Genomic DNA, 21771 nt, shown 5'->3' with positions numbered 1-21771 from the left:
GAGTTACTACTAGGATTCTAACATCTCTTGCTTTCTTTTGATTTAGAATATAGGTGGTCATGACCTCCCTGACTTCTCAAGGAGGTGAGAACCCCAAAAAGAAAGGTGATTATGCCTTCCCTGACTGCTCAAAAAAGAAGTGAAACCACCACAAAAAGAAGGTGGTCACATCCTCCCTGATATCTCAGGAAGGGAGATGAAAACACCAAAGGAAATGGGAAATCAAATCAGATTAGCGAGTTTCTAAAGGGGTTCACTCTTAAAATAGATATACATAAATCCATCAGTATGGAAGGTATTACACATAATTACATAAGCACATGGCAATATAACACAGGCTAGTAGTGATGTAACAAATAACATGATTCAACATGAGAATTTATACATGTCCATAAGTCCTAAAAATAGTCCAAAACAATCTGTTGTCCATTAGTTCATGTAACAGGAATCCAATAATTCCTGCATGAAGTACTGCAATAGTCTCATCAACAATTTTTCATCACAAGGAATCCAATGATTCCTGCTGGTTTTCAAGTCCTTTAATTTAAAATAACCAAAATTGAGTGTAAAAAGAGTAATGTTGGTTATTTTAAATTAAAAGTTTCTTGTATAAAAAAGTTATATAGCCAAGAACAGAAGAAATGCAGAAAATTGGGGGAGAATTTTTCAGACAGTCTCTAAGATAGAATGTGATTGGGTTAAATTAAAAAAAGAATATTATTATGGGGTAGGAAATGATGAATTATTTAGAAGAATATGGATTTATGAAGAAAGATGTTATCTTCAGAGAAACAGATGATAGGAGGAAATAAAAGCATAGTAAGGTCTCACAAATATGAGTATGAGTATGTGTGTGTGTGTGTGTGTGTGTGTGTGTGTATCTCCATGCTTAATTGTAACCTTCTTTAGAGTGGTGGAGGAAGAGAGGGGAAAAGTTAAGTAAAAACTGCATAGCAGAGAATAAAAGAAAACCAAGAAGGGAGCACAAAAAAAAAAAAAAAAAAAAAAAAAAAGAAAAGAAAAGCTGGATAGTTTTGAGAATAATATGTGGTATTTATTATGTTTTCTTGAAATGGAAATTTACTGTTTTATGTTGAATCCTCTCATGGTGTGTATGTACATGGTAATTTTTTAAAATTTCTCTTGTCATTTTGTATTTAAGTTTAAAATTTACCAAAATTACAAAAAAAAAATGTTTGATGCCAAAGTTCTGAAGTGACTAAGTAGTGATCTCCAAAAAAAAATTAAAGAAGAGGTCTAAAATTATGAAGTTGCTATTTTTATCCCCTCATGATTCAGTACCCACTCATATGCAAAAATTCAGGCTAGTAAACTAATGTTTTGATACATAAAATTATTTTTCTGTAAATTTTAAAATAATACAAGAATAGCCATTGAAGCTATATAAGAATAATACTCATATTTAAGATCTTACAAAGGTCCTTTAAAATTTGATGTTACTTTTATGGCTTGTATTTAATATTTAGGCATTAATGTAATAAAGAGTATATAGTCCCAGAACTCTTTAAAGAACTATTTTAAAACTTTAATGATTTAATTTTTGCCTCTGTGGAATTTATTTCCCATTTATAACACTTTTTTCTTTTTAATATGTTTAGACTATTTGTGGAGTCATTTGAATATTTATATTTAAAATTTGTTTTTAATACACATTGCTTTATGAATCATCTTGGAAGAGGAAAATCAGAACAATAGGGAAAAATCATGAGAGAAAAAAACAGAAACAAAGTGAACATAGTATGTGTTGATTTACATTCAATCTTCATACTTCTTTTTCTGGATGCAGATGACATTTTCTGTCCAAAGTCTATCAGGATTGCTTTGGATCACTGAGCCACTGAGAAAAACCAAGTCTTTTATAGTTAATGATCATACATTCTTGCTATTATTGTGTACAACGTATTCTTGGTTCTGTTTGTTTTGTTCAGCATCAGTTTGTGTAAATGTTTTCAGGCCTTTCTAAAATCAGCCTCTTCGTCATTTTTTATAGAACAATAATATTCTATTAATTTCATGTATTGTAATGGGCTGAGGCTTGAGTTAATGCACTGAGGTGTCCCAAGCATGTGAGACTAAATAGTAATCGGACCATAAATATATATGCTTGGAGAAAGAATGGCCCCCACTCTCTTTGTGCAAGTCCTGATGTGTTGTATAACAAATGACAATTTTGGTGGGTGGAGGCAGGGGAAGTGTTTGGGAAGAGTGAGGTGAGGGGAAAGGGAGTTCAGTCTGTCCCCAACATCCACCACAAGGTCACAAATGTCTCCTGCCTCCATGCACCCCGTCCTGTTTTCTTCCTTCCCCAAGATAAAGTGCCACCAAACTTGGAAAGGAATACCAGGAGGGCACCCCAAGGCCCTGCTCTAGGTCCTCCAAGGCTAATGATTGGGCTTCCCCACAGCCTTGTTCAGCCATTTCCCAATTGATGAACATCTACTCATTTTCCAATTCTTTGCTACCACAGAGCTACTACAAACATTTTTGGACATGTGGGTCCTTTTCCCTCTTTTATGTTTTCCTTGGAATACAGACTTAGTAATGGTACTTCTGGGTCAAAGCATATGCCCAGTTTTATAACCCTTTGGGCATAGTTCCAGATTGCTCTCCAGAATGGTTGGATCATTTCACAACTCCACTAGCAATGCATTACTGTCCGGATTTTCCCACCCCCCCTCTCCAGTTTGAGAGGTGTTAGGTATTACTTCAGAGTTGTTTTAATTTGCATTTCTCTAATCAATAATGATTTAGAACATTTTTTCATAAGATTGTAGATGGGTTTGATTTTGTTATCTGAAAATTATCTGTTCATATTCTTTGATCATTTATCAATTGGTGAATATAACACTTTTCTTAGTAAAGTATTTGACCCTGTAATATTTTTACCAAGCCAATTAATTATATTAGGCAGGGTATGCCTGTATTTCCTTGTTCTTACTACATCTTATTTAATGCTATGTAGGGAGGACTGTATAAAGTTTTCTCATATATATTCCAGGATTTAATGTATAGAAACCTACAAGTTAATGGAGCTAATTCTTAGCTACTACAGGAGATTTCAGATAAACTACTCTTTCCTCTCTTTCTACACCATTTGACAATTAAGGTTAATAGGTAATGCAGCTTTAAAAATTTTTTTTTTCCTTCTTTTCAAGTATGGAGGTTACACTGGTCAAATGCCTGGAATGCAGATGCAAATGGGACAGCCAATGCCAGGAACAGTACCAAATATGCCTCATGGTGGATACTCTGGATACTCAGCATATTCTGGTTATTCATCAAGTGATCCTATGTGGACTTACTTTACTGCTATTGCTGGACAGGTAAAATGCCAAATTTTGTGAATAGTGTTATCGATATTAGAGAATTGGTATGGCAACATTTGTATTAAAAAGAAAACAAACACTTTATCCTAACTTAAATGTAAATTAATCTTAACTTTATTGAAAATAGTTTAATTTAAATTTTATAGGTGAGGACACTTATATCAGTTTTATGTTTGTTGTTGCCACTGTAGAAATTGTTCTGTTTTTGCTCACTTTGCTGTGGATTATTTCATAAGGATCTTTATGATTTCCTCTGAACGTACCCATTTCATCATTTCTTATGGTGCAGTAATATTTCATTACATCATATATCATAATTTGTTAAGCTGTTTCCTAACAGTTGTATTTTCTCTTTAGTTTTTTCCTTTCCTTTTTTCTTCTTCCTTTTCTTTCTTTTCTTCTTTTTTCCTTTTCTTTCTTTCTTTCCTTTCCTCCTTTGTTTTATTTTCCTCCTTTTTTCTTTCCTCCTGTTTCTTTTTCTTTCTCTCTCTTTCCCTTTTTCTCTGTCTCCCTGTCTCTCTCTTCAGAAAGCTGCTACGAGTATTTTTATACTTACTAATTCTTTTCCTTTTTCTTTGAGACATACTACTATTAGTGGTATTACAGGCCACAGTTTAATGACGTTTGAGGCAGTTTTTCAAACTGCTTTCCAGAATAGCTGAATCAATTCATAGTTTCATGAGTATGCATTAATGTATCTGTTTTCCCAGAGCCTCTCCAGCAATTGTCATTTTCCTCTTTTGTCATAATTACCAATTTGAATGGGTATGGTTATTATATTAATTATTTTGTGGAATTGTTTTAATTTGCATTGCTTTTATTAGTAGAGATTTGGGACATTTTTTCTTGTGGTTGGTGATAGCTTGCTTTCTCTCTTTGAAAACTGTCAGTTTGACAATGATTTGGGGGAATGACATTTATTATAAATTTCAATCATTTATGTATGTGTCTTGGATATGAAACATCAGTGAATTTTTTTTCCTCAATCACGTATTTCCCTTAAAATTTTAACTATAGACAATGGAGAATTATAAGGAGGAAAAAAATTGTCCTTCATTTTTTTTCACCTTTTACCTCTGCACTCCAGGAAATCTTTACACAGGACTTTTGTAGATTTATTGTTTGTTGCTCTTAGTTTTGAATGATTGGCACTATAGGTTGATGAATAGAGGGCAGACTATAATTAAGATGGCCTGGGTTCAAGATCACTATACTGTTTGTAGGATTCTGAACAAGTCATTTAACTTTTCAATGTCTTGGGGAACTCTTTAAGATTATTACTTTGAATTTCCTTTGCCAATGAAACCACAGGTCTGTATTTCCCCACCCCTCCCCACCAATACTATAAATACTATGACTTATATGTATTATATGTCATGTTGTTTCCTTATCTTTTTCTTCTATAACTTTGTTTTGGTATCCCTTTCCTTTTTTTGTATTTGAAAGGTAAGAAAATCTTTATCTTGGTGAATGCTTTGGAGTTAGGAATTAAAGCACATTTACTTTTCCCATGTGAGAAAGCTGGTACAAACAAGAGACTTGGACAAGAAGTGGGCTTTTGAATTAATAATTAAAAAAAAATCTTGTATTTAAATGAATAAATTGTGAATAAACATTCATTAAATTAGATCACAATGTAATTGGACATTTCTTATGGGATGCTATGAGTGTTTTTCTTTATAATTTTTCTTAGGAGGCAGATTGGTAATTTTTATTTTTTTCAGGCCAAGGAACATTTATGGGAGATGTTATTTTATAAAGTTAGTGAATTTTAGCATTTATTAAAAAAGTAAGAAACCTAAAATATAAGGACTCAGAGTTGCATTTTTTTTTTTTTTCGGTTTTAATCTTTTGAATACCGATCACAAATAAGGACCATTGATCTAGTTATAAGTTTTACTGGCCAAGTCAAGAAGAATTTATTAAATGTTTGCTTACAGTCTCTTATTTACTTTGAGATATGAGATTTAAGAAGCCCAATTTATCAGTGGATAGAGCACCAGGCTGGGAAATGGGAAGATTAATTGGGAAGACTCATCTTTCTGAGTTGAAATTTGACCTTAGACACTTACTGTGTGACTCTGGGAATGTCACTTAACCCTAAAATGATCTGGAGAAAGAAATGGCAGAGCACTCTAGTATCTTTGTCAAGAAAATCTAAATGGGGTCACAGAGAGTTGTATATGGCTGAAATGACTCAACAAATAAAGAAATGGAACTTCATGGCTCAGATTCAATATTTTATAGATAAGTAACTTACTGTAAGATAAATGGTCAGTTTGCCTCTATGGCTTTAAAAGATTTCCATTATTGAAATAGTAATAATATAAATACAGTAATATCTTAATGCTTTATATTATTAAAAGCACTTTCACATCCATTGTTTCATTTCATCCTCCTTCAATTCATTCTCCCTTTGGAGCAGTTATAGTGTATATAAACAGCAGCTTAACTATTAGTTTTCTTTTTTTATTTAAAAAAAATTTTTATTAAAGCTTTTTATTTTTCAAAACATATGCATGAATAATTGTAAAGACCGCGTATTTAAAATCAGCTGGAGTCAGGAATTCAGATTAAGGAAAAAATCTTCAATATTTATTGAAGTGAAGAGGTGAATAAAGATTGCGATAGCAAATATAGGCAAGAAAGATTGCGATAGCAATATGGGCAGTTGCGACAGGAAGCCAGCTAACAGAGAGAGATGTGAGCTGAGCAAACCGTGGCAATGGCCGTCCCAAAAGTCTCTCCTTCCCCTTCCTTTTCCACTCCCCTGCCTCCACCCACCAAAATCATCATTTCCTATACAACACATCAGGACTTGCACAAAGAGTGGGCGGGGGCCATTCTTTCTCCAAGCTTATATATTAATAGAGTATGGTCCAATTACTATTTAGCCTCATGTGCTTGGGACCTCAGTGCAGTGTTGGGACCCCAACTCAAGCCTCAGCCCATTACAAATAATTGTTCAAAATTAACCCTTGCAAAACCTTGTGTTCCAAGTTTTCTTCCCCTTCCCTCACCCTGTCCCTTAGATGGCAAATAGTCCAATATATGCTAAACATGGTAGAAATAAATATATGTTAAGTCCCATACATATTTATATAATTATCTTGCTGTACAAGAAAAATTAAATTAAACTGGAAAAAAATGGAAAAGAAAATAAAATGCAAGCAAACAACCACAAAAAAAAGTGAAAATGCTATGTTGTAAAACTATACTGAGTTCCTACAGTTGTCTTGCTGGGTGTAAATGGCTTTCTTCATCAAAAGATCATTGGAACTGGTGTGAATCATCTCATTGTTTTTATTTTTTTATTTGTTGTTTTTTATTTTTATTTATTTATTATATCATTTTATTGACAGAATATATGCATGAGTAATTTTTCAACATTACCCTTGCAAACACTTCTGTTCCAACTTTTCCCTTCTTTCCCTCCACCCCCTCCCCAGATGGCAGGTAGTCTCATACATGTTAAACATGTTATAGTATATCTTAAATATAGTATGTGTGTACATATTTATACAGTTCTTTTGTTGCGCAAGAAAAATCGGATTTAGAAAGATAAAAATAACCTGGGAAGAAAAACAAAAATGCAAGCAGTCTATACTCATTTCCCAGTGTTCTTTTGCTGGGTGTAGCTGGTTCTGTTTATCATTGATCAATTGGAACTGAATTGGATCCTCTCATTGCCGAAGATAGCCATTTCCATCAGAGTTGATCCTTATATAGTATTGTTGTTAAAGTGTTTAATATGAATCATCTCATTGTTGAAGAGAATTCCGCCCATCAGAATTGATCATCATCATATAATATTGATGTTACCGTGTACAATGATCTCTTGGTTCTGCTCATTTCACTTAGCATCAGTTCATGTAAGTCTCTCCAGGCCTCTCTGAAATCAATAATATTCCTTAACATTCATATACCATAACTTATTCAGCCATTCTCCAACTGATGCACTCAGTTTCTAGTTTCTTACCACTACAAAGAGGGTTACCAAAAACATTTTTGCAGATGTAGGTCCCATTCCCTCCTTTAAGATCTCTTTGGGATATAGGCCCAGTAGAAACATTGCTGGATCAAAGGATATGCACAGTTTGATAACTCTTAGGACTTAGGACATAGTTCCACATTGTTCTGCAGAGTAGTTGTCTCCATTCACAACTCCACCAACAATATTAGTATCCCAGTTTTCCCACATCCCCTCCGCCATTTATCATAATCTTTTCCTGTCATCTTAGCCAATCTGAGAGATGTGTAGTGATGTCTCAGCATTGTCTTTATTTGCATTTCTCTGATCAAAAATGATTTAGAGTAGCTTTACGTATGATTAGAAATTGTTAGTTTTCTAAATATGAGCTGTGACCTTATCCAGGTAACAAAATTTGGGATGAACTAAATCATATTGATATTTGCATTTTGTTATAAATAAAATCAGAAGACAAAAAAGAAGGAATAAAGTCCATTCTTCTCCACTCTGTCCCTTTTATTGCTCTCTACTCAGTTTTGCTGGGTAGGTTTTATATTGACCATAAGCACTAATACTCTGAATTTTGGAAAATTGTACTCTTTAGTTCTTCCTTCCTTTATAGTGTAGGTAATTGCTAAATTATGGGTGATGCTGACTGAGATTCCTTAATACTTGGATTCTTTTTTAGGGGGCTGCTTGCAGTATTTTTTTGACCTGGGTAACTGATTTTTAGGTATTAGCTTTGTTATGACCATACTGGTTATACCAGTTGAGAATATCTTTTGAAATTTTAACCATTTAAGAGATATCAAGAGATAGATAAGATAGACTTCTTATTTAACCTTATACATAAATAATTTTGTTTTTTAGGATTTGTTCCAATGCTCTTGGTAAATTCAGATGCTTTTTATATTTTCAAGTGTCCAAAATTTTCAAATTTTTATTGTGTTTGGTACATAATGTCTAGTATATTTAAAAAAGTAATATTTTATTTTTTTCCACAATTTAAGTAAAAACAACTTTTGATATTGATTATTTTTCATTGTGAACAGTAATAATGTTGTGGGATTATCAACTGTAAATGACTTAACTATTCTCATCCGTACATATCCAGGACAGCTCTGAAGGATTTATGATGAAAAATGTCCATTCCCAGAGAGAGAACTGATGAAGTCTGAGTACAAATCAAAGCATAATTTTTATAATTTTTTTATTTTTCTTGTGTTTTTATTTTGGCCCATGTTTTCTTTTACAAAATGACTAATATGGAAATATATTTTGTGTTGCTAAAAAAAATAATTTTTTTGGAAATTTTGAGTTTCAGATTCCATCCCTTCTCTCTCTACCCCTTCCCTGAAATGGTAAGTAATCTGATACAGATTATACATGTGCATTCATATAAAACATTTCTATATTTCATTTTGTGGAAGAAAACCAAATAACAAAAAAGTGAAAAACAGCATGCTTCTGTCTTGGTTCTTTCTCTGAAGGCAGAAAACATTTTTCATAATGGTTCTTTTTGGATTGTCATGGATCATTATGTTGCTGAAAATAGCTAAGTCATTCATCATTGACCATCAAACAATATTGCTGTTACTGTATACATTATTCTTTTGTTTCTCCTTCCTTCACTGAATCAGTTCACATTAGTGTTTTTAGGTCTTTCTGAAATCTCCTGTTAGACATTTTTTAAGAGCACAATAGTATTCCATTACATTCATATACTAGAACTTGTTCAACCATTCCCTAATTGATGGACATCCCCTCAATTTCTAATTTTTATATCTAAATGAGGTACCCATTTTGATCTTATCTTGAAGTTTTTTGGCATGAGAAATTGGTCATGCCTAGTTTCTGCTATACTGTATCCCAGTTTCCCATATATCTCCTGTGTTTTTTGTTAAAGTTCTTATTCTTGGAGACAGTCTAGATTTTGGATTTTAAGGTTAATAGTATACTGAGTTTCAGTTTTCTAATTAGAACTAATTAGTAGAAATTTAAAACCCAGATGATGTGCTGGTAGCACTATTTATTTGTTCATGCATTCATTTATTTTTACTGAGGCAATTGGGGGTTGTGTTTAGGGTTACACACCTAGGAAGTAGTAACTGTCTGAAGCTTGATTTGAACTCTGGTCCTCCTGACTTAAAGGGTCAGTGCAGTAGTACAGTTCTAGCCATTCAGGAAGTGTCATCTGACTTTGTTTTTCCAATAATTTTTTTGAAAAATTCCATTTACTTAGCAAAAAAATAATTTTCTAGCCCAGTTAAAAGTGTACATATATATGGTTGACTATATTTCCTTGAGATGTGAAGAAAATGCTTTTTTTTTTTTCTTTCCTTTTTTTTATTTTATAGTTTGGCAAAACAAGATTAGTGATAGAATTATAATAGTGCTTCTATTTATAGTGAATTTTGAAAAATATTGAATTGTTTTATTTAAGAATTAAGGGGGAAATGAAGGTAATATATTAGGAAGACATTTCTCACTGAGCAGTAAATATAAGTTATAGCAAAAGCTTTTCAATCTGTAACTGATCACTAAAGATTATTTTAAAACATAAAAAGTAAAAGCAATATATTTTACTTATTACATGTTTTTTCATTACTTGATTTTGGTGTTCAAATTTAATCTTAATTACAAAGTATTTTATGTTGACCTTTACTTATAAACTAGAATATAACTATGATTGCAACTAATCAAAATGTTATTTTCTATCTGGAGGTACCTAGGAATATCATATTTTTTCTAAAATGACAGTTGGTTATCTAACCACTCTTATGGTATGTTAAAATTAGTATACTTTTTAATGTTCTTGGTAGGGTTCTGGAGGTCTCTGGGACTGCCTTCTTTTCAGCAGATTAATCACCACAAGAATAGCCAGGTGTTAAAGTCCAAATTCTTTATTATCTCCTTCAAAGGCCTATCTCCTATACTTAGGCTCCACCAGTTTTCTGGAGGGCCTTCAGACGGAACTTGGTCTCAGTGGAGGAAATCCAGGAGGCCAGGCCAGCCACTATGAGGCTGATGAAGATGGAATTAAATTTCTGAGTCCCCTGTGTGTCCCCCCTCCCCCCCCCATATACTCTGTTCTAAGTATAAAACAATCATTATATCACTAGGAAACCATTATTTGTTGTATACTGAATTTAGAGAACTATTAATCATGCTAAACTAGTTAACTATTGTCTCATCAATTCCACTGACTTAACACCTTGTAAGAATCCTTGTTTCAGAGTTCTGGCCCATAACAACACATCACTAAATTAAGAATTCTGTTTTAGTCTATCTCCATGATTTATCATTGATCACAATTTGCTGCTCTTTAATTCTGTCTTTAGCTATAAAATAGTGAGATAGGGTTTCTTCCAGTTCTAATTAAAAAAAAATGAATTTTTACATGCTGGAATTATTTAATGCTTGCTTTGACTTCAACTATATCTTAGTATTTTGATCAGAAGTTAGCACTCCCATTCTCTACTTAAGCAATAAGATATATCATTGAGGTTAGCACTTATGTTGAGTCCTTTTGATTTTTTTTAAGTAAGTTTTTTTATTTTTCAAAATAGTAGGGGTTTTTTTTGCTACTTTTAAAAATAATTCATTTATGGTCAAGTGTAACATTCTCTTCTCTAAAATTTAATGTTCTCTGGGGGGCTTCTAAAGTCAGCCTTTGTTTCAGTTTCAAAGTAATCACCCCGAATGCAGCCAGGAGTTAAAAGTCCAAATCCTTTATTGTCTCCTTCCTGGGGCCCGGTTAGCTTTCTTAGAGGCCTGTCTCTCTCCTTGGTTCCAAAAGCTCCTGCTGCTAATCCTTTGCCTCTGCCAGCTTCAGTCTCCAGCCAGCACAAAGGTGGAAGATGGAATGAATTCTGTTTCCACCTCTGAGAGTGGGCTTGTGTGTCTGGCCCGGAGAGCTTCTTATATGCTGTACACTGAGTACAGTACACCAATCATTTTATCACTCGGAAACCATTATTTGTCGTAGGATTAAATCAATTCTAAACTAGATTTAAACATTGTCTCCTCAATTCCACTTAGTTCCTTGTTTCAAGTTCTGGCCCATGACATCTCCTTGTAGGATCAGATCAATCATACTGAACCATGCTAAATTAGATAATCATTGTCTCTATCAATTCCACTGTCTTAGGACCTTATAAGAATCTTAACAGTCAAGATCCATATGAATATATTTTGTAAACGCCTGGATATTTTTCTCCTACATGATATATTTTATCTTATTCTAGCTATTTTCTTCCCTTCCCCAGAAACATAGCATACATATGCATATATTGTGTGCATAACTTCTGCAAGAAGCTATGGGGATTGTGTAGCATGTTTTAGCATTCATTTATTGTGATTCCAGTTTGGCATCTGTTATAGATAGCATACAGATAGATATATAGATAGTATTTATTCAGTGAATTATATTAAATCCAAATTTTTTTTTCCTATGAGGCACTGAAGTTTCATTTTTCCCTTATTTGTCCCAAAGTGTCATCATGCTGTCATTTTGATTTGTCTCTGCTTCTTAGTTTTTTTATTTTTAATATAAATTTATTAACATTAATTAGCATAGTCTGCCTCAGAAACCAGCCTTCACCTCTGGATCCTGATCCATTGTTTTTCTTTGGTAAGAGCCATAGCTCTTTATTATCATTGTTTCTCTTCCCTTTGCTGTCTAATCTATCTTTTTCCTAGACCATTTTTGATTATCTTCTATTTTCAAATTACTCTGTGAAGCACTAGGGTTCCAAAGGAAAATGTGAAATATTCCTTGGTCTCAAGGAGTTTACATTTTTTTGAGATATGTATATATTTAAGTATATACAAAATAAAACCAAGTTTCAATGAGAAAGGCACAACAATGGGGGGAGAAGAGTTTTAGGAAAAGCTTCATGAAGAAAGCATTTGAGCTATATTTTGAAGGAAACAAGGGTTTCTTAGCAGTAGATTTGAGGAGGGAGTACGTAAAAGGCAGAAAATATAACCATTGCAAAAGCACTGAGGTGGAGATGGAGTTTCATTTGAAGAATGAAATCTAGCTATCCTGGCTAGATTGTAGAGAAGAGGAATAGGTAAACTTGTAAAGGACTTGAAAAAAATCAAACAAAAAAAAAATTAAACCATCTTCATATATAACAACAAGAGAATAAAACTTACTATAGAATGTAATGGGCTGAGGCTTGAGTTGATGCACTGAGGTCCCAAGCACATGAGGCTAAATAGTAATTGGACCATAATCTATTAATATATAAGCGTGGAGAAAGCAGGCCCCCACCCACTCTTTGTGCAAGTCCTGATGTGTTGTATAGGAAATGACGATTCTGGTGGGTGGAGGCAGGGGAGTGGTAAAGGAAGGGGAAGGAGAGACTTTGGGCATTGCTATTGCCACGGTTTGCTCAGCTCACATCTCTCTCTGTTAGCTGGCTTCCTGTCGCAGCTGCCCATATTGCTATCGCAATCTTTATTCACCTCTTCACTTCAATAAATATTGAAGATTTTTCCCTTAACCTGAATTCCTGACTCCGGCTGATTTTTAAATACGCGGTCATTACAATAGAAAGGTTAAGAGGTTTTTTACTGTTTCCTTTTGGCTAGTTAAGTATATTATCATTTTTGGAATCTTGGAATTGGATTGATTCTTGTAGATGCACATCTCACATATGAGTTTAATGGGTACTATAATGCAGGGATCCTCAAACTACAGCCAGCGGGCCAGATGCAGCAGCTGAGGATGTTTATCCCTGTGACTCAGGGCTATGAAGTTTCTTTATTTAAAGGCCCACCAAACAAAGTTTTTGTTTTTACTATAGTCCGGCTCTCCTATATAAAAAGTTTGAGGACCCCTGCTATAATATTTAAGGCCTTGAAGACAAACATTTGGAGAAAAATTTGATAATAAAATCGAACCAGCATTATATTTTAGTTTTCTTGTTGATAGTAATATACCTTAACACCTTCTGGAATTTAGTTCTAGTAACAAAGACTCAATGGCAACCAATTTCCTTCTTACTTTTTGAAATAGGTTTTCTCATAGCCCTAAAATTAGAATTTGTAACCTTTTTTGTGACATGGTAGTGACTACCTCTTTGCTTGTGTGGTGAAATCTGCTGTACCATTCTCAGAGTAAATATATAAAATACATAAAACTACAAAGGAAATAAATTAAGTTGAAATGCAGCCATTATAATATTAAAACAGATTTATGGGTATGAACCCTAAGTTGAGAACCTCTGCTCTATGAATTACAAAATTCATAGTCTTTAATCAACCACCAAGAGCAAACATCTTTGACTATAATAGTATTATAAGGAGTATAAATTATGTTATTTTTCAACCTGGTCAAAATGCACTTTTGTACTTAACTGACATTCTTATAAAAATCAGATAGGTTACTTAGAAACAGATGAGCTTACTTTTTAAAAAATAAAAATGTTGCTTTAAAATTAGATACTTAATCTTCAACATAGTTCTTTAAAGATTTTTTGAAAAATTCCTACTTATGGCCTTTTCATGTTATATCTGGATTATAAAGAGAGCAGGTGTTACTAACGTAAGCTACCAAATAATCTTTTCTATTTTGAACATAACTACTCTTTAAATGGTTTTTCTATACTATCTTAAAAACCAAATATTTAAATATTGCCTTTATTTGTATTCCCTAATTTATCACTTCAGATATAATTTTATTTTCCATTTTGCTGAATAACAAAAACAGAAAACTTTAATAACTTGAAAAAAAGCTCTTGATTTTTCATTTGACTCATCAATATAATTTAATACCTGGATTTTTCTCACTAAATTTTCCTCTATTGTCTACTCACCCAACTTTGGAAGCTAGCTCACTAGAAATTCAAGATGTGAGACTAGCAAAGTGATTTTTCTAATCAAATAGGAATGGAAGAAAATCCCATCATTAATATCTAACTCTTGTTCCTTGTTTATTTTTTGTTGTACCTGTTTTCCTGTACTTGTACTTAAGCTTCTGTACTTTACTGGCAAGAGAAACTATCTGTAAAAGAAAGTAACCATTATCCTTATCATCAATCACTATTGGTAACATTTATATAGTTCCTTAAGATTTGGAAAGCACTTTACAATTATTATTTCATTTAGTCCTTATAATAATTTTGTACAGCAATTGCTATAATCATATCCATTTTACAGATGAAACTGAAACAATTAAATTTCTTGTCTGGGTTCACATAATTAGTTAACATTTGATTCTGGATTTGAATTCAGATCTTCTTGACTCCAGGTCCAGCTTTGTGTCAACTTTATCACCCAAAATAAATGAGATTGAATAGCCTTTGTTTTATCAACATTTGTTTGCTTCTGTTTTGTTCTCATGATGAACACACTTAGTAGTTAGAATTTAAGCTATTCCTTTGAAGTAAAGATGCAGTGCTAGTAACTCAAAAGCATTTCTTAGTTTTTAGTTACCTCTACTAACATTAGTCTAGTGAGTATGTTACTCTCTCTTTAAAAAGATTTTGCTGAATAGAAAATATTTAGCTAATTAAAAGTTTTGTTTTTGTTTTTGTTGAGGCAATTGGGGTAAAGTGACTTGCCCAGGGTCGTACAGCAAGGAAGTGTTAAATGTCTGAGGCCAGATCTGAACTCAGGTCTGCCTGACTTCAGGGCTGGTGCTCTATCCACTACATCAACTAGCTGCCCCCTATTTAGCTAATTTTAAAACAACATATTTTCTGTACATAAAATTTAGCTTTCTATTTCTCTTCTATCTCCATACTCTCACTTGGTAGTGGAGATGATAATAGTACCTATCTCCTAGAATTGTTATGTGGATCAAATGAAATGATAATTTTAAAGCACTTAGTAAGTTCTTGGCTATAGAAATGTTAGCTGTTGTTATGGTCACTTTTTTGCCTAACAGTATATGGCATGTAGTTGACATTAGAACATAGACTTTAACATAGAATGTGTGGAGGAACAATATGAAATGTTTATAAAATAGGCTTCATTGAAATTGTAAAGGGATTTAATGCCAAACTTGCATTTTATGTGAAAGGAATTAGAGAGTCATTGAAGATTTTTGAGTTGTGAGAGTAACATGATCCAATTTGTGTCTTTTGAATGTTATTTTAGAAGTAATGTAGACTGAATGATAGAGTCAAAGAGATTGGAAATAAGTAGATACCAATTAGAGGTATTGCAATAAAGAGACTGGAGGAACATCTTTTTGCAGAGTTTTTCTTGAGTTCATTTCTCCATAGAATGAAGAAAACTTGAGTCCAAGGACTTGAACTAGTGTGGTGACAATGATTAGATATTCGATTGGGGTTAATTTTGGGAAAGAATGTAGGGTAACTCATAGTTGTGTATATAGGGCATTAGAAGAATGGTATCCTCCTTAGAAATAGGGAAATTTGGAGGAAAAGGATAAGTTTTGAGTTTAAAGAATTCTATTTAAATATAATCTAGTTGAGATTCATATGAGTCATAAAGTTGAGATATTTAGTATGCAGCTGATTAGCTATTAGGAGAAAGATAGAGCTGGATATGGAAATGGGTCATTTGTATAGAGATGAGTTGAGCCCATAGGAGATGAGAACATTGAAAGAACAGTATGTATACCAAGAAAATGAAAGGACAGAGCCTCTGTAGTACTTCTGATTCAGCTTTTGCTACAACCACATAAATTTTTTTCTTATGCACCAGTTTGACTGTATTATTTATCCCAAACACTTTAATGGTTCCCTAATATCTACTGAATAAAATATAAATTCCTTAGTTTGGAATTCAAGTATTGCCTTAATTTTAGTATCCTTTAATTTTCTTTCCTTGGCTGATATCATACTGATTTATATGTACTCCACTTCAAAGAAACTGTACTATTTGCTGTTGTCTATATATTTCCTTAGCTTTCACAGAATCCCATAATTTCAGAGTTGGAAGCCTCAGCAGTCAGAGGTTCTTAACCTTTTTAATTTCATTATTTCTTTGGCAGAGTCTGGATCCCTTTCTCATTTCTAGTCTTTATAATTTGTTTGTATCAGCTATTTTTTTTTCACCTTCTAAAAATTTTTCCATTTCTTTAATCTTTGGTAATCTGTTAAGTCTATTTATCTTCTAAAACCTAGAAAGAATTCAGATTCCCTCTGAATCCTTTCCTTACTAAAAATGAACTCTCTTGTTTGATCATTTATAGTGTTTATTGTCTATCAGTTATTTAACACTTATTCAGGTAAAATTGCCTCTTTTATGTACCTGGCTTGTTTCCTTTAAGTAAATTTTAAACTTTTTAAAACTAGGGATTACATATCCTGAATTTCTCACAGTGACTAGTACTTTATGAGTGCTTAGTAATTTTTGCCATTCTTATGGATAAATTATAGTAATAATCAAAATGTAGTAAAATTGACTTGTTAAAATCTTTAAATTGCTGAAATTTTTTTAAAGGTATACATAGGCCATTATTTGGAAAATAGGATTTGTAAGGACAAAAGTAAGTGTTCTTTTGGAATAAAGATTGGCAATTCTTTTCAACTGTTATTTTAAGTAGAAATGTTGATTTGTTAAACTGAATAGAATTGGGGACAAAAGTAATATTGTGATCAACTTTCAGTTTATGAATATTTAGGGGTTCTTACAAAAAATAATCCAAAAATCATATATATTAGGCTTTGGAATGATAGACCTTATTCCTTCCCCCCACCACCTCCCAAAATAGAAAGTCATTATCTTGTTTTTCTCTTGTCTGATATAATTGTAACATAATTTTTTAGTGAAAATAGCAAGAAGTCACAGGGGGAAAGCAAGGCAAAAGAAGATATTATGACACAAAAAAGTCAACTTGAGGAAAAAAAAAGGATAATTTTACCTGTGTGTGTTTATCCCCAGGGGGAAAAAAGAAAACAGGAAATATCTGGATTATAAGGTGTCCATAATTCTAGTAAATTGCTAATTGTTTTAAACAAATAAATTCTTTAGTAATAAATATAAAGTTGTAATGTATATGCATCTTGGCCATAGTTTTTAAAATGAACTATTGAAAATAAACAAGAAAAGGTTGTATTAATATATATGTATATATATTTGTATTAATATTTTATACACTATATATACATTATTCACAATATACTGTGTCAGAAATGTCTAGCACACACACACACACAAAAGCCTAGCTTCTTTGTGCATGAATCACTTCGTCCAGAAAGCTAAGATTTAAGTAGGGTTTATTTTTCAGTAAGGGGGTACTACTATCCTTGTTATGCTACTCATATTCATGAGCCATTTCATACATGATTCAATAATTATTATTACATCTGCTTTTACTAATCTTTGTGTAACCTAATTATTACTTATTTAAGAACTAAACTTCTTATTGAAAGGGGACATAGAAATCATAGAAATCAAGGTTTTAATCTTGCTAAGAATGAATCTTTTCCCTTGCCTTTTCTCTAGAGCTTTTTGCTTACCTTATACTTAGTTGTACATCTTGGCTTTGTATTTTCTTAAATATTCCCAATTTTAGGAAATAAGATATATTTGTAACACAACCTGAAAAGCCTTATTCATTGTTGTCTTACCATTTATCCCAGATTTTGTTTTGGAAAGCTACCATGTCTGTGCCCCTGATTAATCCTGTAATACTTCTAACCCTTTTCCAAGGAATGGTGAGGCTTCCTTTTATAATGTTAAAAACAAGCCTAATTTTCTTGGAATTGCCAGTCAATTTAATTTGGTGCCCATTTGACTTAGGAGATGTGGAATCTTCTATATATGTTATATAAATTGCACCTACCTAAGAAACGAGGGTCTATAATTATAGATGTATAATTGTAAAACTTCCAACTTATACTTAATAAAAATACTTTTTTTCTTTGATAATAAATTTGAGAAGTATGAAATAATAAATGTGTGACAAGCTGATATACTTAATGGATGAACATCACTGAAAGCAAGGAATATACTATATATTCCATTTTCTTGCTTTTTAATATTTATTCACACTGGTGGTAGAAGAGCAGATATTTCTGTTTTGCTTTCTAATTTTACTTGTATATAATATTTTCCAAAAAGAGGTGTGTGTGTGTGTGTGTGTGTGTGTGTAAAATTAACATTTTGCAGAATTTTCTAACAGAATTGTACAGCATTGTGAACCTCTATTGAATCTACAATCTGAAAGACAAGTCTGTTTTCTTTTGTTTCTAATTTTTATCTTTTAAAAATTACTTTTTTTTTCTTTTCTGTAACTTTTACAAATCAACTTGTATTTCCATTCTCAAACTCATTCCGATTATATATGGTGATCTTACATTTATAAAATAAAATAAATTAACTAGCACATTTTTCATGTTATAACTGCTCACTTTTTTGAAAAGACATTTCCATACTCAGGATGAGTATACCTTGATTCAGCAGGGTTTTATCTTAAGGTTTTTATATATTTTACATAAATCATAGAAGTTGTATAATAAAGATCTTTGTTTTGGATAGAAGGTTCAATAAAGATCTTTATTATGGGTGAGGTGATAACACTTAAATTGCTAAAGACCTGATGAGAAATACGATAAAAAAATTTCCTGATTTTTGTAGCATTTAATTCTCGACTATGATAATATCATAGTAAATTTAGTTTTTTGTAGGGGGAATACATACTCACTCCTGATGTACGAGGCACATTACCACAGTCTGTCATCTACCATGTAGCAAAGCAGACCAGTGGGGTGATGGAAGCGCTGGCCTTGACTTCCAGAGAACTGAGCAGGTAGAATTTTGACACACAGAGTTTATTCACTTTTTCTCTTCTTGCTTTTTTTGGGGGGTGGGACGGGGGGGGTAAATATTGAAATTGTGTTTTTGAGTTTTCACTCCACTCTTACTGGGATTAGTCAACTAAAGACTCAGAAATGCAATACTATAAGTTTAATTTTTTCTTTTATTTTTGGGTATCTATTAAACCCATAACCTTTTTAAGTTCTCTTCCTTTTCTTTTAAAAACAATCTTACATTATAGATACCTTAGATACCTTTCTAGGCTCCTTCTGTATTCTTGTCAGCATAAAAGTGCTTATGGATACTTCTATGAGGTGAAGGTTTTTTTCCTATTTTCCTTAGCCTTAAGTAAAAGTAATAAAGTAAATTAGAGCCTGACTTCTGATTTACACCATGAGATCACTCCAGATTCATTTTCCTTCATTTTTGCCATTGTAATGAAACAGATTTTGAAAAGTTAAATTCTTCCTTTCCTTATGGTTGAACCTATTTTGTTAGCCTGTGCTTTTCAATAGCGAATATAAAATGAGGAAGGCTAAAAGGCTATGATGAGACCTAAAAAATTCTTTTTAGCTTAATCCTTTCATTAGAGAAGTGTTCCTATTCTTTCCCAATGAACACAGTCATTGATTTCATGTACTCTTCTTCACCCTTTTTACTTTGCATTTAACAATAAGTTAAAAAAAATATAGAAACAGGAACTTTACCCCTTCCCCCTATTCTTGGAGTAATTTTAAAAGATGGCTTTAAAATTTTTCTTTCTTCAGAAAGAAAAAAAACTACTATAGCAATTAAAGTTTATTACAAAGGTAATATTAAGTAATTTTTAATATATTAGACTGCATTGGATTTGTTGTCATTGCTCTTGATAATGGCAATTAAGGTTGCCACACAAATGTGCCCAAGGTTTTTAAAAGGGGGCTTTCAGTATAAATATGTTCTGAAACTGCTGCCCTATGGCCCATATTAGAGATATAACTGTTTCTTCTGATTTTAAAATAGAATGTATCACAAATTCCTTCTGTAAGCCAATTACTGTTATTTTGAGGGAAAACTTTGCATTCTAACAACTTTAATGTGATTTATCTAAAAGGATAGTTTTTATGTTTATAGGACTGGAAATTTTATAGTTAAGAGCAGATAAAAGTATTGTGAGAACTAAGATCTTTCATGGTATCTCTGAACAGGGAAGACCTGTATATATGATCCTTTGGGACTTTGTACAATATTTTCTTATCCCTACTTGATCCATTTGGTATTTGGGGTTCATTACCAGAGACAAAATTATAATATGTTTACATCAGTTAAGGATCAGATTTCTTGAAAGCTTTTTAGTGGTCTTTTCTGATTTAGATATTTGGATCTTTGGAATGTATATCTTTCAGATTTTCCATCTTGTCCTGCTCTCATATCTTCTATTTCTGCTCCAGTGTTTGATGTAATTGTGTGAAATAATTCTTGTATGGTTTTATTTGAATTAATGTCATGTTTTTATCTCTTGAAAATAGGATTGCAGGAATAGAATGAGGCAGTACAAGATTCAAGGGTTTTACTATAGGTTGATATTCTTTTCCTGATTTTGGCTTCCTATTAGTATTGTTAGCTTCTTTGCTACACAAAACTGCTTAGTTCTGATTGAGCATGTTTGGGTAATAATTTGAACAATAGCAACAAAACTACAATAGAGCCCTGAAATTTCAACAAAGGGAATGGTGAATAAAAGTAAATTTTTTTCCTTTGTTTTCTTTTTTGTATAGAAAAAACCCAAAAGAAACAAAAACTTGAATTATGTGGTACTTCAGATTTTTTAGGATAAGTTACTTAATATATTTTTTTATCTGCTATGTAAATGAATATATTGTGACTGCCACAAAATATAATTGTATTATAAGGAGGGCTGCCATGTTTTCTAAATCAATGCAGAAAATTTTATTTAAAAATAGTATTGTAACTAGCATAGAATTACATTGTTATTAGAAAAAATAATTTATGCTGAGCCCACAAAAATCTTTTATTTCCATAATCATTTCTACTGTATTTCCTAATTGTGTATAAAGAAAAACTTTGAGCATTATATGAAAGCATGCTGATTTTATTGATTGTATACCAAATTGATATTTTTTGCATTCTGTGAATATGAACCATAAACTTATTCTGCAGGATGGTGAAGTGGATGCTGAAGAACTTCAAAGATGTTTAACACAGTCTGGGATTAGTGGAACTTATTCTCGTAAGATCTATATTTTTGCTTTTGAAATAGAAAATTAATTCACTTTAAGATTTATTTGGGTCTTCATTCCTTTTTTGCTTAAAGCTTTTGTATACTGTTCTAAAACCCCATACTAAAAATGAAAAAAAAATTATCATTTCTGTTAATGGAAGTTTTATCTTTTTGGGTTTTATTTTTTTCATATTACTAAATACTCTGTAATTTTGAGCTGTGTTAGTCCAACAGAACATTATTTAGTCTGCTAAAAATTTCCAGAAATTTCTGACATACTTAGAAATGACAATCTTACTTAAAGTAACAGGACCCTATACACTAGTCCACTCAAGAGTTACTGCCTTTGTGATTTTGCATAAACCATTCAATCCCCTAGACCTATCCCAAAGTGGAGTGGGGAATGCCAAAGGAAATAATGGTTTGCCCCTTAGTAGAGGTCTTCAAGCAAACCATGGGTTATTTCTTGTCAATTAAATTGTTGAGAT

The 21771-nt window shown here is 32.2% G+C and overlaps 1 protein-coding gene across 1 annotated transcript in view; it reads left to right on the top strand.

The window, feature by feature from the left end:
• The window catches only part of GCA (grancalcin), a 43019-nt gene that overhangs the window by 12353 nt on the left and 8895 nt on the right, over positions 1–21771 (top strand). The window contains exons 2-3 of the mRNA XM_051986257.1: positions 3177–3344; positions 21223–21292. Of these exons, the coding sequence (XP_051842217.1) occupies positions 3177–3344; positions 21223–21292 (238 nt within the window). The remainder of the gene's footprint in view (positions 1–3176; positions 3345–21222; positions 21293–21771) is intronic.

Source organism: Antechinus flavipes, chromosome 3 (assembly GCF_016432865.1).
Source record: "Antechinus flavipes isolate AdamAnt ecotype Samford, QLD, Australia chromosome 3, AdamAnt_v2, whole genome shotgun sequence".
Taxonomy (NCBI): domain Eukaryota; kingdom Metazoa; phylum Chordata; class Mammalia; order Dasyuromorphia; family Dasyuridae; genus Antechinus; species Antechinus flavipes.
This window is presented reverse-complemented; position numbering and strand designations above follow the sequence as displayed.